Source organism: Calidris pugnax, unplaced genomic scaffold (genome assembly GCF_001431845.1).
Source record: "Calidris pugnax isolate Ruff unplaced genomic scaffold, ASM143184v1 scaffold44, whole genome shotgun sequence".
NCBI lineage: Eukaryota > Metazoa > Chordata > Aves > Charadriiformes > Scolopacidae > Calidris > Calidris pugnax.
Genome location: NW_015094506.1, coordinates 23,709,667 through 23,736,723, shown reverse-complemented (window position 1 = coordinate 23,736,723; position 27,057 = coordinate 23,709,667). Strand labels below are relative to the sequence as shown.

The window sequence follows — 27,057 nt, the reverse complement described above, 5'->3', positions numbered from 1 at the left end:
AACTAATACGTTTTCACATATAGTTCAGTAATTTACTAATTTCTTTTCCTAGGCGGAATGGGTAGCATTGAATTATGTACCATTTGCTGAGAGATCATTAGAAGTTGTTGTGGATTTATACCAAAAGACAGCTTGCCATAAAGCTGTGGTAACGGAGAAGGTTCTTCAGAACATTATTAAGGTAAAAGTTTGTCCTGCAAATGCTCTGAATTCAATCAGCCTATGTTGAAAATCATGAGTTTTATTTTAACCTAGTGTTAATAAACACTTTCTGGGAAGCTTAAAGCTGTAGTAAACAAATAGATATTTTATGAAGATGAGCAGCAGGAAGTAAGATCTTTTGAAGGTGGAAGGCTATTGATTAGGCCATATGTATTGTTCTTTAGCTGGATAATGCCAGCATCAGTATTTCAGTGTTAAGATAAAAATTAGCAAATGTATTGGCCACAAAATATTAATCTTTGAAAGTATTGTGTGCTTAAATCTGGTACACAGGCCTCTTACTAAATATGGCATTGAAGGCCAAAGACCAATTTCTGTAGACTGGCATATATGCTTTGCTGACGACTGCTCTAGCTGTTACTTTTGGTTTGCTTTAATGACTTTGTGTGTCATTGATGTAATTATGAAATGTTATAGGTGCACAAATGTGCCTTCAAAGTAAAATTGCCGGACCCTTAAGTTCTTTAGACCTCGTTTCCATTTTAGCAAATAATCGTGATAAATAATAGAGATAGTAGTAAAAGTCTGGAAAAAAAATGTATGCAACCTAGGTTTGCTTGTAGTGACTTGGCTTACATCAGCTTATTCCTGTTTAGAAATTTAGAAACCTGAATGTGTTTAAAATACTTATGCAGTATTATTTGGAATCTGTTATTAATTAAATATTTGTATTTCAAAGTTAATGCAGTTGTTTTCCACTTCTGTTTTAATGGGATGGGGGAAACTGATATAAACACCACGTTTCTTTAAAATTCACAGTTGATAATCATGTGATCTAGTCCAGTAGGTGAAAATGTTTTTAAAATTACTTTTCATTACTTTTCTGTAAAGCTCATGTTGATACTGTAATTAGAGTTGACCCCTATGAACAACAGCAGCAGGAAAAAAATACTCTAGCGTTAGATCCTAGCTCTCATAATTTTTGGAAATAAAGAGTTGATTACAATTGACTTACTCTTGAGAGTAAGAGTGAGCCTTTCCTCTTTCTTCCCTTTCCTTAATTGCAGACTTCACTAAAAGCATTGGTAACATATGTGTAATATTCAACTTTAGTCACTATGTATTTGAAATGTAAATTAAATAATTAGTTTTCCAAGATAATTCGGTATCAGGTTCCAGTTACTTTCACTAACAATGCCAGAAGGAATACATATAATCTAAATAGTGCATATGCTTAATGTTTTTAAGCTCATTAATGGCATTCTCTTATAGGTATGGAAGCTGTCTTTCCATCTAAAAGACTTAAAATTTGCTTTATTTTCATCTGCAAGACGTTGGAGTTGTATTGCAGCCTTTATCTTAGAATTTCTCTGTCTTTGCTTTTAAACTTCATGTGGTTTAACAGTCAGCAATGACCAGGTGTCTTCCAGGGATTATATACACAGTTCAACTTTTGCACATTAAGAAAAGTTTAAATTTAGTGAGTTTTATTTTCTTCACTCTGGAAGCACTTGGGATAGCTTTCTAGGAATGGGACTAAACTCTCCAGAATACACTCATGCTAATGAACTGCCTGCAACCCGTTGGATGTTAGGAAAACCCATCTGCAATCTGATCTGGTTAAAGATGTCCCTGCTTACTGCAGGAAGGTTGGACTAGATGACCTTTAAAGGTCCCTTCCAACACAACGCATTCCATGATTCAATGATTTGTCAGGCTTAGAAATGGTGGATGGCAACACAGAAAAAGAAAATTAGAACCTATTTTCATAATGTAATTGATAATGGATCAGCTCTGACTTCTGACTTTGTACTTGGCAATAGGCCTGTGCTTTAGCCAGCTGGTATATGCTAAAACATCTTTATAATTATACTTTTAAAAGAGCACCTCATATACCAGCAGCAAAGGTAGGGATATGTACTATTGTCTGTGACAGTGTCTGCCAACATCTTCTTCAGAAACCTGTCCTAATCTTAGATTTGTCTGAGCAACTCTAATTTTTCTTTTAACTTTCATGTTGCAGACACTAAGAATACCTCTTAGTTTGAAATATTCCTGTCCTTCTGAAAGCACATGGAAGCTGGCTGTTTCCTCTCTTCTCAAAGTTCTCTCTATCGGACTACCTGTTGCAAGGCAGCATGCATCTTCTGGAAAATTTGACAGTATGTGGCCAGAGTTAGCGAATACTTTTGAAGACTTTTTATTCACCAAAAGGTAAACACAATTTCCTCTTTTTTTTTTTTTTTTTTTTTTTTTTTTTTTTTTTTTTTTTTTTTTTTTTTTTTTTTAAACTGGAAAAATATCTGTAAGCAATTTGTTCAGTAAATGTGTCAGTAGAGTTCAGTAAAAATAGCCTTGTTTTTAGAGATATTTCATATCTGAAAATTATTTTAATGAATGAAGGAAAAAAAGGTAACCAGTCTGTCTACTTCAAAAAAGTATACTTGCAGAAAGTAGTAGAGAAAACTTCCTTTAAAAGGTGAAATGTGAGAGCAGAAAAGAGCTCAATTGACCTCTGAATACAAGGCATAGCCTTTCTGACCAGGCCAAGGAATTCCTTATGGACTCCCGAGGATGTTTACTGTAGATTTAATCAAGAGTTACTGATGTGTACTCAATTTGTTCCTTTTTTCGCTTTGAATCAAATTGCAATAATATTTTTTTTTTAGTTAAGGTGAACACCATTAACTGTATGGATTTCTCTTGAGTTCTATTCTGAAATATTCCACTGAATATGAATTTTGGAAAATTGTTTCTTATGTTGCTGTTTACTTAGAAGCCCATAGTTGTCTTGCATGTGTTCCTACCCAAGAGAAATTGATCACACCTTAATAATCAACCACGCTTTACTTATAATACTTCATGAAAAATGTAGCTAAGTAGATTTATAGCTAGACAGACAGGCAGATGTATAAGTAAATGCATAATCTCTCAAGAATGGATCACAGTAGATGTGGGTGCATTGAGAAAATCCAGAAGTGAAAAATAATAACGATTAGAGACTTAGACAACCTGATCTATTAGTTTGTTCAACCAAAATAATATATCATTAGGAAGACATGATAAATCTTCAGAATATGCTAAAAGATTGCTGCAGAGAAGAATTTTTATTGTCCCTTGAGAAGGGGTAAAAATGGATTTGAGTACAGCAAAGATTATCTAGGTTGGACATTAAGGAAACCTTTTACAGTAAGGAAGGTCAGGTATTTTAGAAGATCGCTTAGGGAACCATACGGAATTTCCATCTCCTGTGAACATCTGTGGGTAAGCATCTTTCAGGAGTAGTTTAAGTATATCTAATAGTGTCTCAGATTAAAGGACAATGTGGAATATCAAAAATTTAATTCCCTGATTTTCTGTCTGTTTGCTGATTTCAGTAACAAATTAATCTTTCTTTTTAGTAGAAAACAGTAGGGTTTTTCTGTACCTTATACTAATATGCCGTGTATTTGTGTGTGTATAGTTTTCAAACACAGCAACCAAACACAGCTGTATTTACTAATGATGAATAAATAGCAGCTTGCCCAAAACAGACAAAACCCAATGAAACTTAATTTTAGAGACTCATCCGTTAGTCAAAATGTTTGTAATGATGAATGGTTTTAAAATTCCATCAATAGGGTTACACGACAATTGAATGAAAAAACCTTTCTTTTGTTTTTGCATTTACTTCAAAGAAATATTAAGTAGGAGAACCTTAAAATGAAAAAAGCTCATCAAGACAACATAAAAGACACTTTAATCATCCAGGTTTTTGCTTTGATGCTTCACTGTTTCTTTTATTTAAAATAATCTTTGCAGTATCTTGTTTGGTTTTGTTTGGAACTGCTGTTAGTAGTCCTGCTTCTATTCTGAGACAGGCTGTCCAGATCACTTAACACTCTGTAATCATTATCATTGTTGGGTTTACAAAGTTAAAATTAAGGTTTTTCGGTTTATTGTAGACGAACATATGTTCACTTAGAAGTTAGTTTGGGAATATGTACTATTTGTTGTAAATGTCCTAAATATCTGCAAAACAGATGAAACAAATCCATTTTGCATGTTCTTAGCTGACCCAGACTGGCACTGCTACACTTTTGGGGTATTAATAATTCATAAATTCAGGGAAGTGGGATTGTCACAGATCTTCACTGTAATTCAAGATAATTCACTATCATCTGTATGACCTTTTTGGCCAAATATGTTGTCTGTTTTTCTAATTTCCAATGAGTGATTTATACTTTCTTGAAAGTTGTTCCGACCATAGAAATTCCATCTTAACATGTTGCTTGCTAGAAACAGTCACTGTTGCCATGAATTCTAATAGCTTTTGCCAGCTGTCACACATGGGCAAATATTCTCTGGAGGTAAAGGAAAGATAGTACTTTTGTGAATATTTATGATGCCCCTAAATTTGTCTGTCTTTGCTTAAGCCTCATTTTGCCTTTTAAGAGACCAGAGTGTATTCTATAATTTTACATAAAAAATGTGTTTTAGGGATCATCGTTTTTATCAGAATTAAAGATGTTCTCAGAAAAGTTATATGAAACTTTTATATCATTTAGGAGGTGTAAGGTTCAAAGGAATTTAAAATATTAAAAATAGGCTGGTGGCTTATAGAACCATGTGGCTACAGCAGGGTAATTTGGCCTGTTATTATAATTAATGGCCATCATCATTGTTCTTTCCTGGCTTGTTTTGAGTAGATGATTTTTGCTTATACAGTTGTACATTGTATGACTAGTGACCGTCTGGTTTGGGGTTGGTTGGTTGATTGCACCCCTAATGCCTGTCTTTTTCTAAATAGCAGTTTATCTTCCCAAGTGCATGGTTCTCCTCCTTACTGTTAAAGCCTTACCCTTAGTAGCTGTAGGACAGGTAGCCTTTCTGTTCCCTCTGTCAGCCTGAGCCTTGTGGTCCTAAAAAAAGTTAAAGCTAAGACGGGAGTACATCTGCCTCATGCCAGTAGTCAGGACAATTAGTAATAGCAGTCATTTCTCCTTTTCTTCATCCTCTTCATCCTCCTCCTCTTCCCCACAATGCTCCTGAAGCGTGCCTCTCGCTGTGATGCAAGGAGGGCTCTAGAGATAGCCGTGGAAGTTTCCCACGTTGAGGTAATTCTCTTCTGATTTCCTTTGGTTAAGTCCTTCTGCACTTCTCTGCAAGATGCTGTGAAACCAGCCTTGGCAAATAGGGCAACCTGTCCCTTTTGTGTTAATATTTTTTAAATCGTGTCTTCTAGTGGGTTGTAATTGCGGTGTAGTCAGTCTCTTATATCTGTAGTTGTTCCATTTCTAAGTAAATTGAATTCAGAATTTTCAAATTTACTGTATTCTTTCCTTTTTTCCCTCTTTGTTATAGTTCTCATAGTAAATACATGTTAATCGTAGTGGTATCTTATTCCAGAGTAATTTGGGAGAATCTGTTCACTGTTTTGAAAGTAACAGCTAAAATTTATCGTGGAGTTGAGGTGCATGTCAACTTTCAGATTATAGGAGAGGGCGATGAGAATGTGCTTTTCTTTCCAACTGTCCATGTTGGTCCTTTATTTTCAACCAGTTAGGTGGTATAAAAACTGTATAAAACTTCTTTGATGTGTTCCCTGATTTATTTATATTAACAATCACTTGTGTTTTTTAAAACTTTTGGTAGTACTTAGATTTTTGTCCATATCAGCAAAATCAGTTAACCAAGCCACAGATGAGAAGCTGAGAGCACCCTGTGCTCTTAGTTAGATTAGTGACTTGTAGATTTGCCTTGGTTTTAGTGACCCTGCTGACTACAGCTATGGCTTATGAGACTGTGAGTCGGTCACGCCTGGTGGCTTTCCAACAGGTATGCCATGCAGGACAGGGGGTTTATTAAGTCAGGTGCAGGAGTGTTAAAATCTGGCTGCACTGCTGAAGACCAGCATGGACAGAAAAGGCTCTGAAGCACAAAGAATTTGGAAAACACGATTCAGAGACATCCCGAGAGGCTACCGGTGAGACAGAGTAACAGCATTACTGCATTATCTAGACTTTTACAATTATCCAACATGTCAGCCCTTGTGACAGGAATACAGTTAGATATAGTCAGTTAGACCTGCATAAGGTTAGAACTGAAAATTGACTTTCTTATGCCAGTATTCTGTAATTTTTCCAAAGCTCTGCTTCAAGGAAACGGAAATGTTTTGTCACAAAGAAACTCACTGTTCTTTCTCACTCCTGTAGACCTTTTCATAGTCTGCCACTTCCGCTATTTAATGCTCTACGTGTTCCATGCTATTATCTGTCCAGGCTCCATGCACAGTTAGGTAAATATCTTCCTTTTGTACCTGCTCTTCAAACCTTTATTCTTCAAAGCTGACTTAGCACTGCTAGGATGGTTCTAAATATGAAAGATCTGCATCTCTGTAAAACTTGCTAATATCTAATTGCAGTCAGTCCTCCCAGCAACACTGCGTAACAGATTGGGTTAGTTTTTCCCTTTAGCTTTGCTCAATAAAATATGCCAGTGCATATTGTCTCATTTTTGTATGAACATCCTCAAGCTTCTACCCAATTGAGGATAGAGTAGAAGGATAAAACTCTATTTCACTGATGTTCTAAATTTTTAATCAAGATTTTACATTTTTCTAGTCTAATTTATAATTTTTCTAATCACCATGGTCCTAGAAATGGCATGTGGAAGTAACCTAATATTGCATCCAGCAGTGCAACTGAGTTGGCATTGGTTAGGCAAGAGATCCACTGTGGTTAGAACCCTTAAATTAAAAGCTCTATGAATCTCTGTTTAGAATAGTGAACCTCCTCTGTATGGTCTTGCCTCTGTCTTTTGGAAAGGAACAGGATTTCAAGCCAGCTATGAGGCTGAATGAGAGGAGATACCCATTGGTGTTTAAAAAGTACAAAGCGCAGCAGGAATGGTCTCTGCAGCTTTGTACATCAAGAAATTTCAAATATAGCCAAAAGAACACAGGTAAATGAAAAAGGAAAATATTACTGTCATAGAGAATTAACAGCTTCCAAGCAATAAGTTTCAGCTTTTTTAAAGTTTTTTTTAAAGCCAGCTACAGCTGAGGGGGCTCAATCTTGATTTCTATTATAAATCAAAATGACATTTAAAAATTAATACATTTCATGTAACTTAATTTACACAAAATTGTCTTCTAGTAAGAGGCTGGTCTGTTTATTATTTCATATCATTCTTCTTTCCCAGAGGCTTTCATGGAAGCATGTCAAGCCATTATATAAAATAAAATTCAACAAACGTGCGTGTATATATAATTTACTAGAGCAGAAGTCTGCCCTCGCATGAGGGAATTAAATCAATACTCTCCCAAAAAGATGCTTCAGAGCAGAGTGCTGCTGTGCGCAGCGGGGCCCTGGGTGGCTGTTGGCTCTTTGTTGTTGTGCTTTAAAGCCCTCCTGAGACGGGGGCAGGGGCTGGGAGCTCGGTACCCCGGAAAGCCTGCTCATAGCAGTGGTCTGCGTCCCGCTGCCTCTGGGCTCCCCTGGCTCTTCACCCTTCTACTATGCTTTGGCTGCACTGCATCGGCGCAGCAAAGCTTTCAGCCCCCAGAGCAGTGTTTCATTTAGACACCTTACCTATACAAATCTGTTTACTTGGGAGTAGCTTGCTACGTGAACAAGTGTGTAGCATATCTGGCAGATCAGATATAGGTGACTGGACAGAAGGGTCTTAACACCTCTGTAAAGTAAAGCACAGCACAGGAAGGACATGGACCTGTTGGAACGAGTCCAGCGGAGGAGGGCCACGAAGATGATCAGAGGGCTGGAGCCTCTCTCCTATGAGGACAGGCTGAGAAAGTTGGGGTTGTTCAGCCTGGAGAAGAGAAGGCTCCAGGGAGACCTTATAGAAGCCTTCCAGTGCTTAAAGGGGTCCTACAGGAGAGATGGGGAGGGACTCTTTATCAGGGAGTGGAGTGGTAGGACAAGGGGTAATGGTTTTAAACTGAAAGAGGGGAGATTTAGATTAGATATTAGGAAGAAATTCTTTACTGTGAAGGTGGTGAGACACTGGAACAGGTTGCCCAGAGAAGTTCTGGATGCCCTATCCCTGGAGGTGTTCAAGACCAGGCTGGATGGGGCTTTGAGCAACCTGCTCTAGTGGGAGGTGTCCCTGCCCATGGCAGGGGGGTTGGAACTCAATGATCTCTAAGGTCCCTTCCAACCCAAACCATTCTATGATTCTATCAAAGTCAGTCAGTCACAAATTAGGAACTGTCAGAACGAAAGCGCCCCATGTATTTCAACACAACCGGCATTTGTATGCATCATAATAGGTTACACTACTATTGAAGAGGTTCTTTATGTGTTACAAAAGGTACTGACTGAACAGCTACTTAATGTTTTATTTTGTTCTTTGTTTTCAACGTATAACTCCAAACTTCCTGACTGCCAAACTCACAAGCTAATAATAAGTACAGTATTTCATATTTTCTTCTTTTTTTTTTCCTAGTCATATATGTAACACTTGAGTGTTTCACATACAGTGGTGAAGTTAACTACGTGAAGTACCTTTGAGGAAGGGAGATCTAGGTATTTTTTCAATCAGGAGCATTGCTACATACTGTCATAATTGTCAAAACTGAAAATTAGCTGTAGGTGCGCAGACTGAACTTCAGGTGTGTCATGCTAAGCACCCAGAAGATGGGGGGGGAAATTTATCTTGGTCAGCATCATATAGGAGCACTGGGGGTGATAGGGGGGAAATCCAAGCCCGTTACCTAAAATAACTGGATCTTATTGAAATTTAGAAGCCTTCAAAGTTCTTAAACCTTTCATTAAATTTGGCAGTGGGATGGAGAAGACAGGCCCAGATGAGTACCCTTGTGAGGACAAGGCTGGCACAGGCCCACAACCATGTGTTTGGCAGCTGCCTTGCCAGCGAGCATGTGAGCTCTGAACTACCCACCACGTCTGGTGTTTCCTGGGGAGGGACAGGGGGTGGAGGAAAAGCCCCCCCGACTCCTGGGGGCTTGGAAATAAGCCAAAGGATGCCAGTCTGCTCGTCACTGCAATGCTGCACCGATTCCTCTGCTCGAAGAACAGCTTGGGTCTTTGTTCAGTCCAGAGCTCTCTCTTCCTTGCATCTGCCTGTTCTGCCATAAATTAGGCAGGGAATGTTGTGGCAGATTGACCCTATCATTTTCCTTCCTTCTCAGTAGTGACCATCCTGTGTGCTTAATCAGATGGTTTCTCTGGAGAAAGAAAGAAAGAAAAAAAAACCAAACCATTGTCTAATTTAAGATGCATCGTTGCACGCAAGCGTACACAACAGCAGCAAGTTGAAATACAACAGGCAGTCTTAATTCCCATATTTCTAGCCATTCCTTTCAAGTGGTTAGATTTCCATACTGTTCCTCAGCTTGAAGATGTTATGAAGCTATTTTAAAAAGACAAAAAGTAAAATTATGGGAAAAGGAGATAATTCAATATATGAAATTATATTGCCCTTATATAGCACCTTGTATCTGATTTTTGTTATTAATGCTACTGGTTATTCCATTAGCTCTAGTAACATAATACCTTCAGTGCAAAACAGACACTATGGAGAAACTGAACCCGCAGTCTGTCAGGTTTTGCAACTGTTTAAATTCCAGAGAGACATAAACATGAGGATTCCGACCTCTGCTCTGTGTTAGAAAAATGAGAAGGGTGTAAGTCAGAACAGACACACATCTAGACCTGTGTGCTGTTTCTGCTGGATTAGTGAGATTATTACTAAAGAAGAGTGCAAGGTGGCCACATAAGTGGTATTTTCATGACGTGTTCCTTCAGCCTCCCAGTTTATGGAGCTCAGAAAGTTCTTGTCCCACGTGCTGCCATCGGCTCATAATTGATTTTCCTTCTCATAGTTTTGCTAACTGTATGTTGAATCTGTGTAGATTTTAGCAGGCAGTCCTATGATTATGGGATTATAAGCAAAGTATTTCAGAGTTTACCTATTATGTGAAGTACCACCTTTGTGGTTTTTTATTTTCCCTCCCCCCTTCAAGTGTAGTAGAAGCAGATCTGTAAAGCAAAACAGTTCATGATGAGGACCCATCACCCACAGAGAGCTCACTTTAGGTGTTTTATTTTGGAGTAGCTCTAGTCTGGCTTCCTGTCTTGCAAGCATTTACGAGAGCTTAGAGTACATTTTTTGGTTTAGTTTCATTGAAAATGAATCTACTTCTGTGTACCCTAAGACCAGACATGAACCATGGTTTATAAGCAGGGATGAAGTAGTTGGTGGCTGCCTAAGTAGGAGGCCTTTACTCTTTCTGTCCTGCTGAGGAACTTGGCCCAGTAACTCAGCAGAAGTGTAATCCAGCAAAGGAAAGGGATTCACTGAACAGGTAGTCCATTAAGTGCAAGGAGGGACTCAATAAATGTGATAAAACTTCACCAGAGAAAACTGCATGACTGATGGTTGGCATAAAATTTCCTATCAAAGGATACAAGATTTCCAAATTTACAAGCAGGTAAGGTAGGACCTTGTAAAGTATTGGGTAATGTTCATGGTTGAATCACTTCTGGACATTTAATCTGTAATTAAATTTTTATATACAGTGGAAGAACTGCAGAAAGTTCTGAATTTCTTCAAAATTATTGTTTGTAAAATGGGTTTGTGTCTTCATAAAATTCATTAAGAATGAGAATGAATATATTGCTTAAGTTATCAAGAAAAAAGACAAAGTAATGTCTTATTAATGGTAAGTGTGTTTCATTAATGCAGAAGAAAATGTAAAATTAAAATTGTTTTTTACCTATGTACTGCTGAAAATCAAAAGTCTCTTGCAAAGTGAGAGAAAAAGTAAAATGTAATAAACTGTGATCCCCTGATGTCCCCTTCACAGACCCATCTAAACAGATATTATGACTTTTGCATGTGTAAGACAAGAGAGATTACTTTTAGGTGCATATGAAAAATGAAATGGTGTTGGTGATGCAGGCCTTTAATCAGGACCATCAGTTGTAACTCTTCAATTTTACTGTTTTTTCCTTTGAATTGTTTTTATCATCATTATTCATAAGATTTTATTCTAAAACGTTAATCATTACCTTATAATAGTACCAATTTGTGTGTAATAACTTGAAATGTAATGCATTTTCCCATAGCTATCTCTTTATACATGTTGGGCATTTCGAAGTATAACGTAGTATGTTTGTTTTTAGTACACCTCCTGATAATCTCTCAATTCAAGAATTTCAGAAGAATGAGAGCATTGATGTTGAGGTAAGGAGACTATAACAAATACGCTGTTGAACGTAACGAGATAGTGACGTTCACAGATTGCATTTGGTTCTGAAATATTTTTTTCTGTGATACTGTTTTTCTTGTTTGAAAACAAGACAGGAAGTTCATAGGCTCAGAATTCAGCTGCTTCAGAGTTCTGCAAAAAGCAGGAAGTGGCGTGCCAAAAACGACTTCTTGTCCACTCGAGTTCAAAACAGCCTAGAGTGGTGTTTCTGCCTCTAACCCACTTTCTGATTGTTACTTATTACATTATTGCCAAGCAATTACACAGGTAATTGTAAACCATGGAGGAAGCTGGCAATTAAACCTAAAGTGAGCGCTTTCTGTGTCGAGGGGGGGCATTCAATCAGCAGTGACATTGTTGCCCTCCAGATGTGTTCTCAGTACTGAAAAGCTTGTGCATAAATGAAGAAATGAGGTCTTTTTTGTGCAGTCCAGAGGCCGCTGTAATTGTAAAAGAGACTGTGTTTGGTTGGGTAAGGCCAAAGAAAAGTCAGAGAAGATGATACTTGGAACACAGAGGGACTGGGCCCCCATCACTCAAGGACAAAGGGATGTGGCAGAGCAGGGATCGGGGGTACAGAGGAGAAGGAGTTGGAGAGAAGACATGGCAATACCTGTGGGTTTGGTCACCTGTTGTCTCTCCCAGGTGGCAGCTGGGACACAAAGATTCCTGGATGAAAAGCAGGAGCAGTTCTGTCTGCAGTGAGCAGAGCTCAGATCTGATGCATTAATTTTTGGAGATCTGAACCCACTCTGTTCCTGAGTGGGAGCATCAAGACCATGGATAGAAAGCATTCCAGTTGCAGTCCATTGCCTTCAGCTTGCTTAATTAACTCACTTGTTCTGCCTTGCAGATGTTACGTTGCAAGCCTGGGATACGTGTGTTAATGGCATAGTGAGGATGCTGAATTGGGTGAAGGGAGAGGGAGATTCCCGATGTTAGACCTTCTCTTTTCAAAACCATAAATTCAATTTGAAGAATATATTTCTAAAGTCAGTGGAAAACTGAGTGATAACTGCTTCGAAACTCTGACAAAAGTGGGGGGGGGGTGGGAAGGTTTATTATTTCAAGTTTAATGTTACATGCAAGACAACAATTTTTGGACATATCTACAAATTTTAAAAGCTAGCACTGGAAGATTTTGTGAAGTTTCATGAGGCATATCTGTTTTGTTTAATGTTTCTGTCTTCTGTATACTAGAATTACAACTTTAATATTCAGAAAACCAATATAAACACATGTAATTTATTTTAGGTGGTGCAGCTCATCAGCACAGAGATACTGCCATACGCTAATTTCATTCCTAAGGAATTTGTTGGTCAAATAATGACTATGCTCAATAAAGGCTCAATACATTCGCAGTCATCCTCCTTTACAGGTATGGTACCTGAATGACAAAAGATACGGGGATTAAGTCTACAAGAAAGTAACGAAAATGCTGAGAATACTTATTCTGATAATGACTTGAAGTTCCGTGGCATGTATTCAGTAGAGATGGTTTGATATCCAGCTTGTTTTTATGAACTGTAGTTTATTTTATGGAAATTGTTGAGCATTCCTTGCCATTTTAAAAAAAATATTTCCTTACTTCTTGGTCAGTATTGTTCTTGTGTTACTTTATACTTTCTACATAGTTTGTTTTGCATTGTGCCAGCTGAAATAGGTGTAACAATAATTTCAGACAATTCTAAGACAGACATAATACCCTGCTCTTAAAAACTGACTGACTTCAGCATAACTATGAGGTGTACCTAACCAGACACCTCTTCTGCCTTTAAGGAAAAACATTTACAGTTTTGCAGGAAAGATGAAAAAAAATGGATATAAGCCATTACGGAGAAAAATATTTGGATTGTACAGTACTAGATGTTAATACTTACAGTGCAGAACTAAGGTTGCTGGGGGTTTTTTTTTAATTGATTTAATATATTATTACAGCAGTGTTGAGTAGGTAACACATTACTGAATGTGTTGCATATTTTTTATTTTTGGGACTATTGTGATTATTGCACAATCACCTTTTCTTAGAATGTACTCTCAATATTTGTTCATATCACTGCTAATCTTTTTTAGTACTAGAGAAGCGATAACCTTTTTGCAAAATATACGAAACTGATTGAAATGCAATATTTAGTGCATCGACATGCCTGCTGCACAATTAAATATGGCGTTTTACTTTGACAGAAGCCGAAATAGATATTCGAATGAGAGAGGAGTTTTCCAAGGTGTGCTTTGAAACACTGCTCCAGTTTTCATTCAGTAATAAAGTCACGACTCCCCAGGAAGGCTACATCTCTCGAATGGCACTTTCGGTGCTCCTGAAAAGGTCCCAGGATGTGTTGCATCGCTACATAGAAGATGAGAGATTGAGTGGCAAATGTCCTCTCCCACGGTACGTACTTAGGTCGTCCTTAGGAGATCAAAGGTATTACCAGATGAGGAGATGATGGTGATTACTTGATGAGAAGAAGGTTGCGTTCCAGATATCACTCGGTCATTAAAAACATATTTTGTGTGGAGGGAGGGGAGAAATTTAAAGCCAGAGAAATATTTCTGGGGAAGACAATGCAAAGAAAATGTTGATACCAATTTTTTGTTGAAAAAGCTTTAAATTATAATGGTTGCATTCCATGCTATTACATAGGCAATAGGAATGTGACTTAGTAAGTACCATTTTCAGTTACTAAAACAATGTTTCTGATATCTATAACATAGTATTTCTGAAACCTGATTTCCCTTTATTCCCAGTAAAGCTGTCTATAATTTCTAAATTTAGAGATGGAGAATCTCCCTGAAAATAAGATAAAATACCCAAACAGCAACATTGTGAATCATTACTGAAGTAATTGTTCTTGAAAGAGGAAAATTGACCAAAGTACCAGGAAATTCTTTAAAATGGGAAATTATTTAAATTTCATTTAACTTTTGAAGGCTTTGATCATGAATGATGGAATTGATTATTTTCAGGTTACAATTAATCATGTACATTAGTATTTTCAGATTGAGATGTGTATGTAGTTACTGTTTCCAGTATCAAATTTAAAACTATCCTAGCAGAGACAACAGCAATGGTGGTGGCAAAGTTAAAGACAAATGATAACCTTAATCTCTAAATATCTTTTTTTTTGGGAGGTTCCATTATAGCTGTTCTCATTACTGTTGTTTGGGGTTGGTTTTTTTGATGTTGTGTAAGTTTCAAAGAGAAAGTATATTCTTGAGACAAAAATTAGTAGTTGACTGTTTGCATTTTTCCCTTTGTAGGCAACAAGTAACAGAAATCATATTTGTTTTAAAAGCTGTCAGTACTCTCATAGATTCACTTAAAAAAACTCAACCTGAAAATGGTAAGTAATTGTTAAACAACATGGTTCTAGACAAGATAACATTGTATCTGCCACAAAGAGATGCTTACTCTTTCCTGTAGAAATTTTCACACAAAATTAAAAGAAAAGCGTAATCTGTAAGATTCAGTATTTTGTAATTCTGTGTATATTTAGATGGCAGGTAGGCCAAAAAAAAAACGACAAAGTTTTGCCAGTATACCTGCAAGTATCAGGTAGTAATAATAAAATAGAAATCTTCAATTTATTGTGTCTTTTATAAGATAGAGCTTAGTGTCTTCTAAAAACAAACAAACCAAAAACCTTCCATAAAATACTAATAGAGTTCTTAAATATATGTAGTCTTGCTAGGCCCTTTTTCTTCTCTCGATACCCTTACAGGTCGCTATGGATCACGCTCACATCGCTGCACCCTGCAGTTAAAGGGGTGTTCAAGTTAAGTGCGGGGCCAGGCTGCTGGAAACTTAAACTTGCAGTCTTGCATCCCTTCCCTTTCTGTTCTAGTACCTCCTGTCCCCCATGTTCAGAATGATGTCTTGGCTCAGTGATGCCCAAATATATGTTGGCAAATGTATTTAAAGGGCTGAATTAAATTGCAGACCTCCACTTAACTTGTAATCGTGCGTCCGATTCCTCCTGTAAGCTGTGCCTACCGAATGCACACAGTTCTCACCAGAAAGCTTAGTCAGGAGTCTTAGTTAAACCAGCTGTATTGGTCTCTGCAGCTCTGACAGAACTGCAGATACAGCACTTCCCTCTGCCTCCCTGCTTTTGATATTACGAGAAACAGAAAAAAAACCCTTTCTAAACAAACAAACCAGCCCTTCCAGAAGAACACAGGCAGGTGGGTTTCCTGACAGAGGCAGTGCCTCACTTGCAGCATCACTGAGATACATGATGCTGCAGTTTCCAAGGCTGATGGCAAAAGGCAGAGGGCAGAACTCTGCCAGGACACGTCAAGCCTTTTGGCGAGCCCTGAATGCAACTGGAGTGGTGCTTTGGTGGGCCCTTCTCTGGAGGGGCAGAGCAGCCTGCTCAGCTGGGCTGTTCCCCACATCCCTCTTCCCGCAGTGCAGTGAGAGGAATTCTTCACCTGGTCCATGTATGGCAGCGACTGCCAAACCTCCTGCAGACGTTCTTATGAGGAGAACCACTGGACAAATTAGAGACTTGCTTTACTCCCACTTCTTCTAGCTTTTAATAATTTTATTTCCTTATAAAAGTTATTATCGTCTGAAATCAGGGTTTTGCTCTCTCTTGAAAATAGAGCTAAAACAGAGGTAAGCAAAGAAATGACATAATACATAAGATTCATTCTACAATGTTTATTTTCACTTGTTGGACTGACAAACTTTGCATGGATATTTTTGTGTCTTGGTGCAGTGTTTCTCCCTCTCCCCAGGGAAAACTTCATATTCAAATGATTTAAATTAATAATTTCCAAGTCATTCCAGCTCTTGCAATCTGGAATGATTTGAAATTAATAGAAGGCCTTGTTGCTGACAAATTTCCAGAAGTGAAAAACGCACCCAATTCAATTTTGCGTCAATAGCTGAGGAAAGCAGGCAGAAAATGCAGGAGTGTTATGGATGTAATAAAAGTATTACCTTCAGTTTGCCAATTCTTCATCCAGAAAACACAGCGAATGACTCCTATGTAGAAACACAGGTGTGTGGCAGCATTTTATGGCCATCCCATCTGGCTTCCAGCTGCTGCTGCTGCAAAAAAGAGTACGGTGCTCCTGCAAAAATCCTACAGAGAGCCCTGTGCAGACACCATATAGCACTAGGCACTTACGTTCAGCCACCTGAATGTGTCCTTCTTTATACAGGTATTGGAAAAAAAGTCTGTTGTGAGAATTTAGAGGGCAGTAAGTGATTGAATCTGTTCTTTCCTTCGTTGCAGTCGATGCTAACACATGGGCGCAGGTCATTGCCTTGTACCCGACTTTAGTAGAATGTATCACCTGCTCCTCCTCAGAAGTGTGCTCTGCCCTGAAGGAGGCACTGGTTCCCTTTAAGGACTTCATGCAGCCACCAGCATCCAAGGTACAGAATGGAGAGTCTTGACCCCATAAAACTTTTTTTTTTAATTATTATTATTATTTTTGAAGGAAAAAAAGTATCCAAAAATGTTTGTTCCCGGGTGAAGTTTCTCTGAGGAAGTCTCTTGTGACTAGTACTTTGGCAACCAGTGCTGACTGCCTTTTAACTGTACTAACGAGAGCTGGGTAATTGCTGAATACAGGCTATATCTCAAAGGTTCCGGAGTGAGTAGCAGTGCAAACCTTTAATGAATTTAACTGAATAGCTGGAATCATTTATAATCTAATGTACTTGCTACAGTATCTTGAAGTGGTGATTTGAAAAGTGGGCTTATGTACAGCTTGTTGTGTATGTGTTAATGATGTAATTAAAAATATTTCAATTCAGTCAGATTTATTAGGCTGGTGTTTTGCACCCTTTTTTTGAAGTACGAATTGTACTAAAATTTTATGCAAGATGGTACTGTAACATTCCATATATCTGTAACCAGCCTTTGTAAACAAAGGGAACTGATATACTTGTGTGTATAATAAATGGTACAGTTCTGTATAAAATAGTTGCATTTATTATTTAAATTCTTTTTAAAATATTGATAATGTTAAATGCTTGAAAATGTATTTATTATGAATAAGTTGTATGCTTGCATTTTTACTTACACTTTGCCTTCTGAATTGCCAGATATGCTCATTCATATCTGATCATGTTCTTAAGTTTTCGCTTAATTGAATGTATCTTCTCTGCGGCCATTGGACATCTTAAGAAGGGGTCCTATGACAAAAGATTGGGGGAAGCAGGCAGAAACCTGCTGAGCTCAGACTTCAAAGTAGTTGACCCGAAATAAGTTTGAATATGCAGAAATCCACTGTAGCACTTCAACACTACCATACCTCACGCCATGATGCATTTTTTTTGACATGTTTGTTTTACTCAACTCTGTCCGTTTTTGTAGTTGCAGCCTTGCTTACAAAAAAACAAACCACCAACATATGGGAGGGTTGTTAGCCTTTTTAGACCTTCTGTGCAGGTACCTCACCGTCTTTGAATCATGACCCAAGAAAGGTGATTTCAACTATCTGAAATACTTGGCTGTACTATTTTGTTTGATAATCTTAAGTGTTTTGTTTTTTACTGTCTTTTAAACCCAAACAAATTGTTCTAATCTTTTAATTATAAACTGTGTCTGATATATAAACCCATGAAAATTGTATTTTTGAAGATGGTTACTCATTTAGAAGTGCAGTAAAATTTGTCATTAAGTAAATGGGAATTTGTTTCGCTTTCACATAATACACAATCGAAGCAAAACACATTTAAGTATTGTTTTTAAAGTTTGTGACTTAGCACTTAAACTCTTTATTATTAAATCATTAATTATGGTTTCAATAATGTTTCACCTGTATTCACATATTTTTAACCTGTGATGTGAAAGCACAAAGGCCAAATGAAAAGGAAAAAAAAAAAAAAAAAAGAGACAGGTGCCTTTCTGTGGATTTTAGAGCTTTCCTTTAGGTTTTCCGTAATGTCTTTTGTAGACATTAAAAGAGATGATCATGCCTAAGAAATGGTATTTTATCTGTTTGCTTTCCACTGGTTGGTACATGTGAATAGATATAGAAGTTGTAGGAGCTTCAAGTTGAAGGTGTGATGAGCTGGTCAGGGTTAGAAATACCCTGTGTAAATGATGTCACACAAGCACAGCTTTGAGCAGGTTGCTCTCATAAGGCTTCAGTTTATGGTCCTTTTTAAAAGCTTTCCATTCCAAAGCACAGTAAATATTAAAGAGGCTTCAAGATCTTTCACATTTCTCTGTGACCAAAGTTGCATGGAACTTAATCGTCAAGTGTGGGTAGTTTTGGGAGAACACACAGTTTACATTAAGGAAACAAATGCTTCCCATTAATAGAATTTATGTCAGAACAGCTTCTTTGGAGGGGCCGTTTCAGTATAATGCAGTACATTATCCGTAGTCTGAAAATGAAAACCTGGCAACTGCTCTCCTAACTAGTGGAAGATAAGCCAGGTCTGTGAGGTCATTAAAGAAACAAAGTGTAGGACAGGAAAGAAGGGTATTAGTTTGGTTTAGAATATATCTTAGCCAGAGTTTCTGGAAAGAGGTGCACAGACCAAACCGTGGGTGTTTGTTTCTAATGAGTTTCTCATTGGTTTTTCAGTGATAACACAAATACATTCCATCCAATGAAGCAAATCTTCAGCTTTCTCTGTATTTTAAAATAAGGGATGTATAAGTCTTTTCCTGACTCTAGAGCTTGGAATATGTTACCACCGATGGACATTAGTCTTCAAAAGGTTTTGAAATAAACTGCCAATGAGCTAATTTTCATTCTTTTTTTCTTAATTACAAAATGAATAATGTCTGTGCTATTTGAGGCATGTGTTGGACATGCAAGCTGAGGATGACCATATTCAAACTGCTTTCTTGTATTTTGTATAAATAGTTTGAGAACTCAAAGATACCTAGTTTAGAAAAGAGATAAGCATTAATTGCTTACTGAATGTAACCACAATCTTTACCTTTTCAGTTCTCCCTAACTTTAAGAGAAACATAGACTGGGAATCCAAAGAGAAAATGTGAGATTTTCTCTAAAAATTTTTCACATCTTCTAATAATCGCAGATTATTAGAAGGTTCATATCAAGATTTTTGATTACTTGGGAAAACTTGTATGTCTCAACACCATGACCATTGCCTTAATGTACACAAGGACTTAAGCAACTCTGGTTAAGAAAAAAGAACAGATGCCTCAAGCTGGGAACTTCTTTCAAAAAGTCTTACTCTTAGTAAGTAACCTACAGTAGTTATTTGCTTATCATCAGAGATGCTGATCTAATGGGACATCTGTTTTGTTCCCTCATACACGTGCCTGTTTCCCTACCTGTTCTCTTGGTGCATTGAGGAATGTCACTGGACATTAAACCACATGAAATACATGGTCACGGATAGTTATTTACAAGAGCAAGTCTGTGAAACTTCAGTAGTTTATCATCAGATTCTTTTGTTTACTTTTTTTACCCAGCTTGAGTTGTTTCTTCTTGCCAAACGGCAAACCTTCTTTATAGCTGCCCTTGAACTCTTCAGACAAGATATTTTTAATGAGATTAATGCCCTTCTTTTCCTCAGCACATGGCAAACAAGAGTACTGGTCGTCAACATATTCTACAGAAATTCATGTAGAAGTTCAGGATACTACTGTTCTCGTGGGGAAAAAAAAAAAAAAAAGCATGTTTTCCCTTCATCTGTTTCTGTAAGGCTCAGTGCTGTGTCTTTTACTAGTTGTTCACCTCAAAGTTGCAGCTTGCTACTCATCTCCTATGTGGGCAGGTGTCTTCCGTAACATCTTCTAAATAATCATTAGCAGAAATGCCCCTAGTTTCCAGGGATGCAGAAATTTCAGAAAATAAAACGTACTATGTGTATTTTCTGTCCATCTACTCTGATCTTTCATTCTGTCATTTTTCTTCATGTCACTTTTCAAGGGGTAAGGGGAGTTTCACAAAATGTTACTCGTTTTGTACCTCTGCATAGTACAAGTACAGTGTTGTGAAGGAGTGAGCTATGAAAATGTGACTGGTGTGGTACCAATGAATAATGTTTTTCTTTCCCCTTTAGCTTGGTGAACTGAGATTGTGTTACTTTAAGAATTCTCCAGAATATCTTCCAGTTTTATTGATTAAAATATTCTATGATAATGTATGGTGCTCATTATGAGCCTGGTTTGGCACAAAACTCCATTCTTTTAATGATTAGTGTTTGCACATGCAGGTGAGATTCAGAAATTTTCATTTCTAGCATCTTTAGGTAAAAATGCATACATAGGGAAGTAAAGAGTTTGAGACTTGACTGATTCCTGCAGCCTACTAAACAACTCTATTACCAGGCTAAAAGGATACGGACATTTATTCTTGGCTGCAGGTTATGAATATATTTAGTAAGGTCTGTGTAGTTTATCTTAAGTCTCAGGAAAGAGCTTCTCAGACAGAGAACTTCAGTAGGACTTGTGCACCAGCATATAAGCACCCTTCCTGGATAAGAAAACTTTCCTCGCATGAAGGTTGTGTCACGTTTTAAGAACGCATCAAATGTAAATCTTGTTTTATAGCTGGAGTTGTAGTGTGCAGACTAACGTCATCTTCAAAGTACCTGACTCCTGTCTCATTTAGGATAGACAATGTTATGCTCTCCAGGAACTAGTTGCTGGGATCAAGAATGACTACATCTGCAACAAGGGAAAAAATTTGATGGTTTAAGACAACTTGTGTAAGATAGTGAAATTAAGTATTAATTATTCTTAGAGTGGAGGGAGAACATCAAAATAAAAATCACTGGACTTCAAGAATGCAGACTTCAGAAAACTGATAGGTCAGAAGACAAGTCTGAGGTAAGAGGAACTGAGGAGACAAGACAGTTCCTTGGAGATGCGAAGGTCATGACTGCAGGTGATGGAGACAAGCTCTAATAAGAGACCAACTCAGTTAAACGAAGAACTTCATTGACTTCAAACACAAGGAGGGAAGGCCTACCAAAGGTAATCAGATACCACCAAAGAACAGCATTAACAGATAGGGTTGAAAGTAGATGAGATGCAACTGTCAGCTGACAGAATAAATACATAAGTAGTAAAAGATTGGCACTAACAAAAGTGCTGGTGACTTAAAAGAGGATGGCTATTGATGTATCAGGTGATTGTATCTTTGGTTCAGATTTGCAACTTGTGTGTTGAATTTTTTGGTTTCTAAATGACTCATCAACTGCCAGTGTATTGCTCGTGCAATTGATATGAGTGACAAAGGCTGAAGAACCTGGCAAAATGGTCTCCCAAAAACCCAGATGCAGTTCATCAATGTGACTGTAAGATGCTGTTAAGCAGCAGTCAGCTTTTTCCATTTAATTTTGCCAGCTTTCTTGAATAGGAGACTTGAATTTCAAAACAGTTTTGATGGTTTTCCTTAGAAAATTGCTCCCGTGTTAAAATGGCTGTCAGTGCAAACACCTGTCGTTACCACCACCAAGAACTGGATCTAAAAACGTTTTGCTACAGTTTCTAATAATAGAAGTATAAAAGAAATCTTTTAAAGCAATTAAAAATTTATATCCGCTTCTTAGATAGATATATTTCTGTGCATAATCCGTAACATTTAATCTATACAATGATTGTATAATTGCCTTTAAAGCATCCAGTCAAAAGTTTATTTCAATAAATCTTCATTTTTCAGTTATATATCAAAGACCTGATCTCTACTTGCACTGTTTCAAAAGATTTCAACTAACAATGTATGGTATGTCTTAAAGAATTAAGTATATTAAAGACAGGATGGAATTCTTGCAATTAAAATAATACTGAGTGGTATTACCAGCAGAATAGGGGGTTTGTGTTGCATTGTAGAATGCATCAGATACAAGAACCACAATGGATTCATTACTGTCCACTTTTCTGATTCAGATTTTAATAGTTCTTGTGTCCTATCAGTTAGACAGTAACATGCTAAAAACTGATCCTTCTATTTCTGAGCTCTTTATTTAAGCATTTATATCTTGATTACGAAACAGATTTGCTAAAAAGGGTAAGGTACCTGTGTGTTTGCTATGCTAACTACAGCATTTCATTAGCAAGAGAGTGTTCATTGCTCGAATTTCCTTTACAATCTATGTTTCGAGGAGTTCTCAGATAAGCTTATTTTTAAAATCGGTATGATAGGCTTTTCTCTCCATGTTAACACATTTATTCCCACTGGTGATCCAGATGCCTACCTTAAGAACTTTTTTAAATAATCTCATTTGTTAGCACCGTTACCCTCTTTACACGTGAAGCTTGTTACTTATGGAAAGTACAGAGTTAAGTACAGCTACCATCTTTTTCTTCAATCAAAAATACTGCATGTTGAAACGTACTGGAAGGCCTCAGCCCACACGCCTGTCAGTTTAATATTTTGAGGGTTTTTCGGTCTGTTTTGTTTTCAGAAGGGATTGCCAATAGATAAATAAGGAAGAAAATCCCTTGTCAGTCAGGTTATCTGTTTGGCATCTTCACAGTTTTGTTATTGAAGACCCTGATCTTCAACCTGGAACCGTAACTGCTGCTCTCTGTGCACAGAGTGTCTGCCGTAGCCTTGGCGTGAGTCTCCATGACCAGTGATATTCCCGAAGTTGACAGCTCCAAGACTGCAGAGGCTCCCGAGGATGAGAGACTGTTGGAAACTTGAAATTGCCTGGTCTGTTGTTTTTAATGTTAACTATTTCTTACTTGGAACTATTAGAGTTGCCAAGGAATTGCTTATGTTTCTGGCTTCCTTGCCAGAAGACTTGCACTTCTTTTCCCTGTCACATCACAGACTAATGCCTGGTCGTGAGGAGATCCATAGAAAAATGGCAGCCGAAACTGGATTGCCACCAACAGAGGACCTTTAAAGAGCACAGAGAGCAGTCTGGTTTTGATCAGCCTCTCTTATAAGAAACCATGGAAGGGACAGGAATATTATGTGCAGAGTACTGCTGGCATGTACAAAGACCTGGGTTCTGGAGTACATCACCACTATGACTCGCAGAGCTACTTACTGAACATCTGCTCATGCCTCGGGGCTCAGCATTGGAGCATAACACGGTACTACCTTACCACTAAAATGAGCTCCAGAGTCTGCACATAGTACTGCCCTAGAACAAATGAGGAAAAATAAACATTTATTTTAGAAAAGACTGATTTAAATTAAATATTTTCTCTCAAAATATGAAATCAATAACCTCTGTTATAGCTGTATGCGCTATAACATGTTAAAATTTTAAGTAGTTATGTGTTGCCAAAGCCTTAAAGAGAATGCACTGAATTGATGAATGGAGTAGCACAAAAACCTTCCTCTTTAGAGAGTAAGAATCAGGAAGCGAGTTTCTGAAGTGCTAAACCACACTCTGATAGCGGCACCCGCTGCTTCCAGTTCAATTTCACTTGAACTAGCTCAATTCAAACAACTAATTCAAACTTAGAAACGGATCAGGAACTGAAAAATCTTGGGGTTTTTTTTCCCCTTCCATACATAGGATAGATCCGTGAAGGTAAAATCTACTGTATCTAAAAGCTGAAGACAGTTCCAGCGAGAAACAATCAGTTCTATCCTCTTTGTTACCAAGATGTATTTCATTAATGTATGCAATAAATTTAAAACAGATCAATCTGAGAAAACTTATTTTGAATGCTGTTTTTCATATTATTCTACTTTGCATCCAAACAGAGCTCTATGCAAACCAATGAAGTGTTAGAGAATCAAGAGAAAATATACTCAACCATTTTCTGATAAAATAAAATGTAACTACGTAGCATCTAATAAGCTATAGAATTGTTAACTACGTAAAATGTATTTCCTCTTTATAAAAGGATGCCAGTCTTAGAACAATGACTATATTTAATTGCAAACAAACATTTAAATAATTGCTAATGAAGTAAGAAAAGTAATCTTTTAGGAGAGAGAAATACAGATGCAAAACAAGGTTTAAAATTTAATTCTCTGCTTATTTAAATCATTATTAAAAGCCAGTCACTTTTGCCAGAGATCATTCCAGCTGTCTGATGAGAGGGCAATATAGAAGAGAAATACAGATGCAAAACAAGGTTTAAAATTTAATTCTCTGCTTATTTAAATCATTATTAAAAGCCAGTCACTTTTGCCAGAGATCATTCCAGCTGTCTGATGAGAGGGATTTACTTTGAGATGCATAAGTTTGATTCCTCTTCTGAGATTTAGGTAACTAAGATTTTTGGAGTCTGCCCCAAGATTAACTAGCCCAGCTTTCATTTGCACTCGGAAAACAAATAGGCAGGGGTAGCAGGAGATCCATTCCATCCTAGAAGAGGTCATTTAAGTTGCCATGTGGAAGTGCTGGCTCTTGCTATGGGAGCAAAGGACAACTACTTCAGGCTTTGGCATCTGGTGTTCTGTGAGCTTTTTCAGTTGACTTCAGGCATCTCAAAATGGGGAAGATGGAACCTCTGTCAGTGGCTCAGCCAGCCACAGTAAATGCAGCTGGCTTTGCTTGTGTTGATGGTGCTATAGTTTTTTTGAGCTCCCCTAAGAGCACGTTCTTTGTGGTTTTTTCTTTGCTTTTTGGTTTTTCACATGTCTCTTTCAGGGGCCTAGTGTGAAGCTTGGCTGATTTTCTCCCTTGTTGAGATCATATTAATTTGTTGTATCCCGTCTCTGCAAAGGAGAACATGCAATGACTTCCCTGTAGTCATAGCACTAGTCCAAATACTTAGATGTACTACTACTGTTGTTTATCTGCCCCTTCTTATAAATAATTAAATTCATCCCAATGACACAGATTAAATTTACATTTTATTTTCACCCAGAAGTGCTGATTTTCCTCATCTAGAAATTTCAAACTCCTTGTCCGAGAAACTTTCTAAATGTACTCATGATGGTAAGATGGATTTCAGTCTGTTAATGAATATAGAGAGAGCTTAATTCATGAAAACGAGTCATTAAGACAGGAAATACTGATAAGTCTTGTTCAAAAGTTGCTTTATATGGTACAGCTGAAGTAGCATTAGAACAGAAGGGAGTACAATAAAAAAAAATAAAACCAGAATTCATTACAAACTTCAAAATTCTGAGTAAGTATGGAAGATTTTTTTTCTGCTATTAATACCTTTTGTGATTTTAAATAAATCTGAAATTTTTAATAGGAAGAAAGGTGTGAACATATCTAGCTTTTGCTCTTTTTTTGTAAACATTTAAACTTTCCCAATTTTAGATTGTGTTTCTTTTTCAGAATTGGGTTACGCCAACTTAACTGAGTAGGAACGGAACATACATTTCCTTGGTGAGACCATCTCTTTGTAATACTTTGCCTCTCCTGAATTGACCTCAAATAGCAGAACAATTAAGTCTTACCATCCCAGTGAGAAATAGCAGCTTTACTGAAAACAGGAATTGAGAGAAAGTGGTCTGAAGGAGATCAAGCAATTCCTTCCAGAACCAGAAGCAAAGGACTCAGAATTACTGGATGCTTACATTTTCTCAGCTGTAGAATGTTCTTTAATCAAAAACGCATGTGCTTTATAAGCATACAGGAACTCTCAGCACATTCTCTCCAACAGAATGTCAATAGTTTAATTTTAAACGAGCAATCAGTGATGTAATTGTGCCTGATGCTGAATACAGGTAACACGTTTAAAAATAGGGATCTACATGATCATAAAGTGTTTTGTCTTTGTCTCGTCTTTAATGTGGCAGTGTTTTTGGCTGTTTTCTGGTGCGACTTTCTCACCTACGAATTTTTCCCAAGTTGTCACTAAAGGCATTGCATTTTATTCTCAATCCATGCTGCAGATAGTTTTGCACTGGAAACTCCAAAACTATTGTTTCACTTGAAGTCTGGCTGCAAGCTGGGTTATTTCCATATTCTGCATCACTGGTGTCAGTAACAGTCTTTGTGAACTGAATTTTTTTTTTTTTTTTTTAAACAATTGCAGCCTGATTCCTCTCGTGTATTGGTGGCCGTTTTTTCAATAGATTTGTTCATAAAATATGTTGGTGGTGAAGGCCTGTTAAGTGTTTGTAAGTTGTGAATTTGTACCGAGGTTCAGAGTCTGTTTCTTTGAGGTCAGTTTCTGGTACGGAGTAATCAACCCAGAGTCTATTTCCCTTTAGAAATAAAGATCTTCCACGTTTTCTACTTGTAGGAAAAAAACCCAACCTTAGACTGTAAAACGAATTAATTTTAAAAGTTAAAGCCCAGAGTTTGCTTTGTACTTTAGAAGCCTATGCCCTGCTCTTTGCCTGGCCCGCCGCGGAGAGAAGGCGCCTGAACCCCGCCGCCCCACCGCGCTCCCCTGCCTTGGCTCGGAGCCCCTCGGGCTGCAGGAAGGCGGCGGGAGCTGCCTCTTTACTCCTCTAAAACACGCGTTATCAGAAGGTAGCCCGGCGGGTTTCAGTGCCACCCTGCAGCTTTCAGCGCCTTCTCCGGCCCGGCCGGGCCCGCCAGCCCTGGCTCTCGTCAGCGCCGCCGGGGCCTCTCCCGCCCCGCCGCTCCCCGCCACCTCCAGCCTTGAAGGGGCGAAAAGCCCCTCCCTGCTGCCGTGTTTCTCTCAGAACGCGTTTCCAGTCAAAAAGCCCCCCATTTCAGGGCCCCTGGTCCCCCTCGTCCCGCCCCGCCTACGCTTCCCGCGGGTCCCGCTCCGGCCGCGGCCTTTCCCGCGGCTGTCAGGGATCCCCGGATCGAGAGCGGGAGATTCATCCCCCTGCCGCCATCCCCCCGGAAGGAGCGTAAC

General features: G+C 38.0%; 1 protein-coding gene across 10 annotated transcripts in view; it reads left to right on the top strand.

The window, feature by feature from the left end:
- The window catches only part of MON2 (MON2 homolog, regulator of endosome-to-Golgi trafficking), an 84,032-nt gene extending 58,064 nt beyond the window's left edge, over nt 1–25,968 (top strand). For 3 of the 10 annotated variants that reach the window (XM_014963724.1, XM_014963725.1, XM_014963726.1), the window contains 8 exons: nt 53–181; nt 2,186–2,376; nt 11,310–11,370; nt 12,650–12,773; nt 13,580–13,787; nt 14,657–14,739; nt 16,642–16,784; nt 22,891–23,974. In XM_014963724.1, coding sequence (XP_014819210.1) covers nt 53–181; nt 2,186–2,376; nt 11,310–11,370; nt 12,650–12,773; nt 13,580–13,787; nt 14,657–14,739; nt 16,642–16,784; nt 22,891–22,932 — 981 coding nt within the window. In that variant the 3' untranslated portion in view covers nt 22,933–23,974. The other 7 variants (XM_014963733.1, XM_014963732.1, XM_014963730.1 and 4 more) reach the window with 5 other exon arrangements.
- Nucleotides 25,969–27,057: the final 1,089 nt, after the last annotated feature.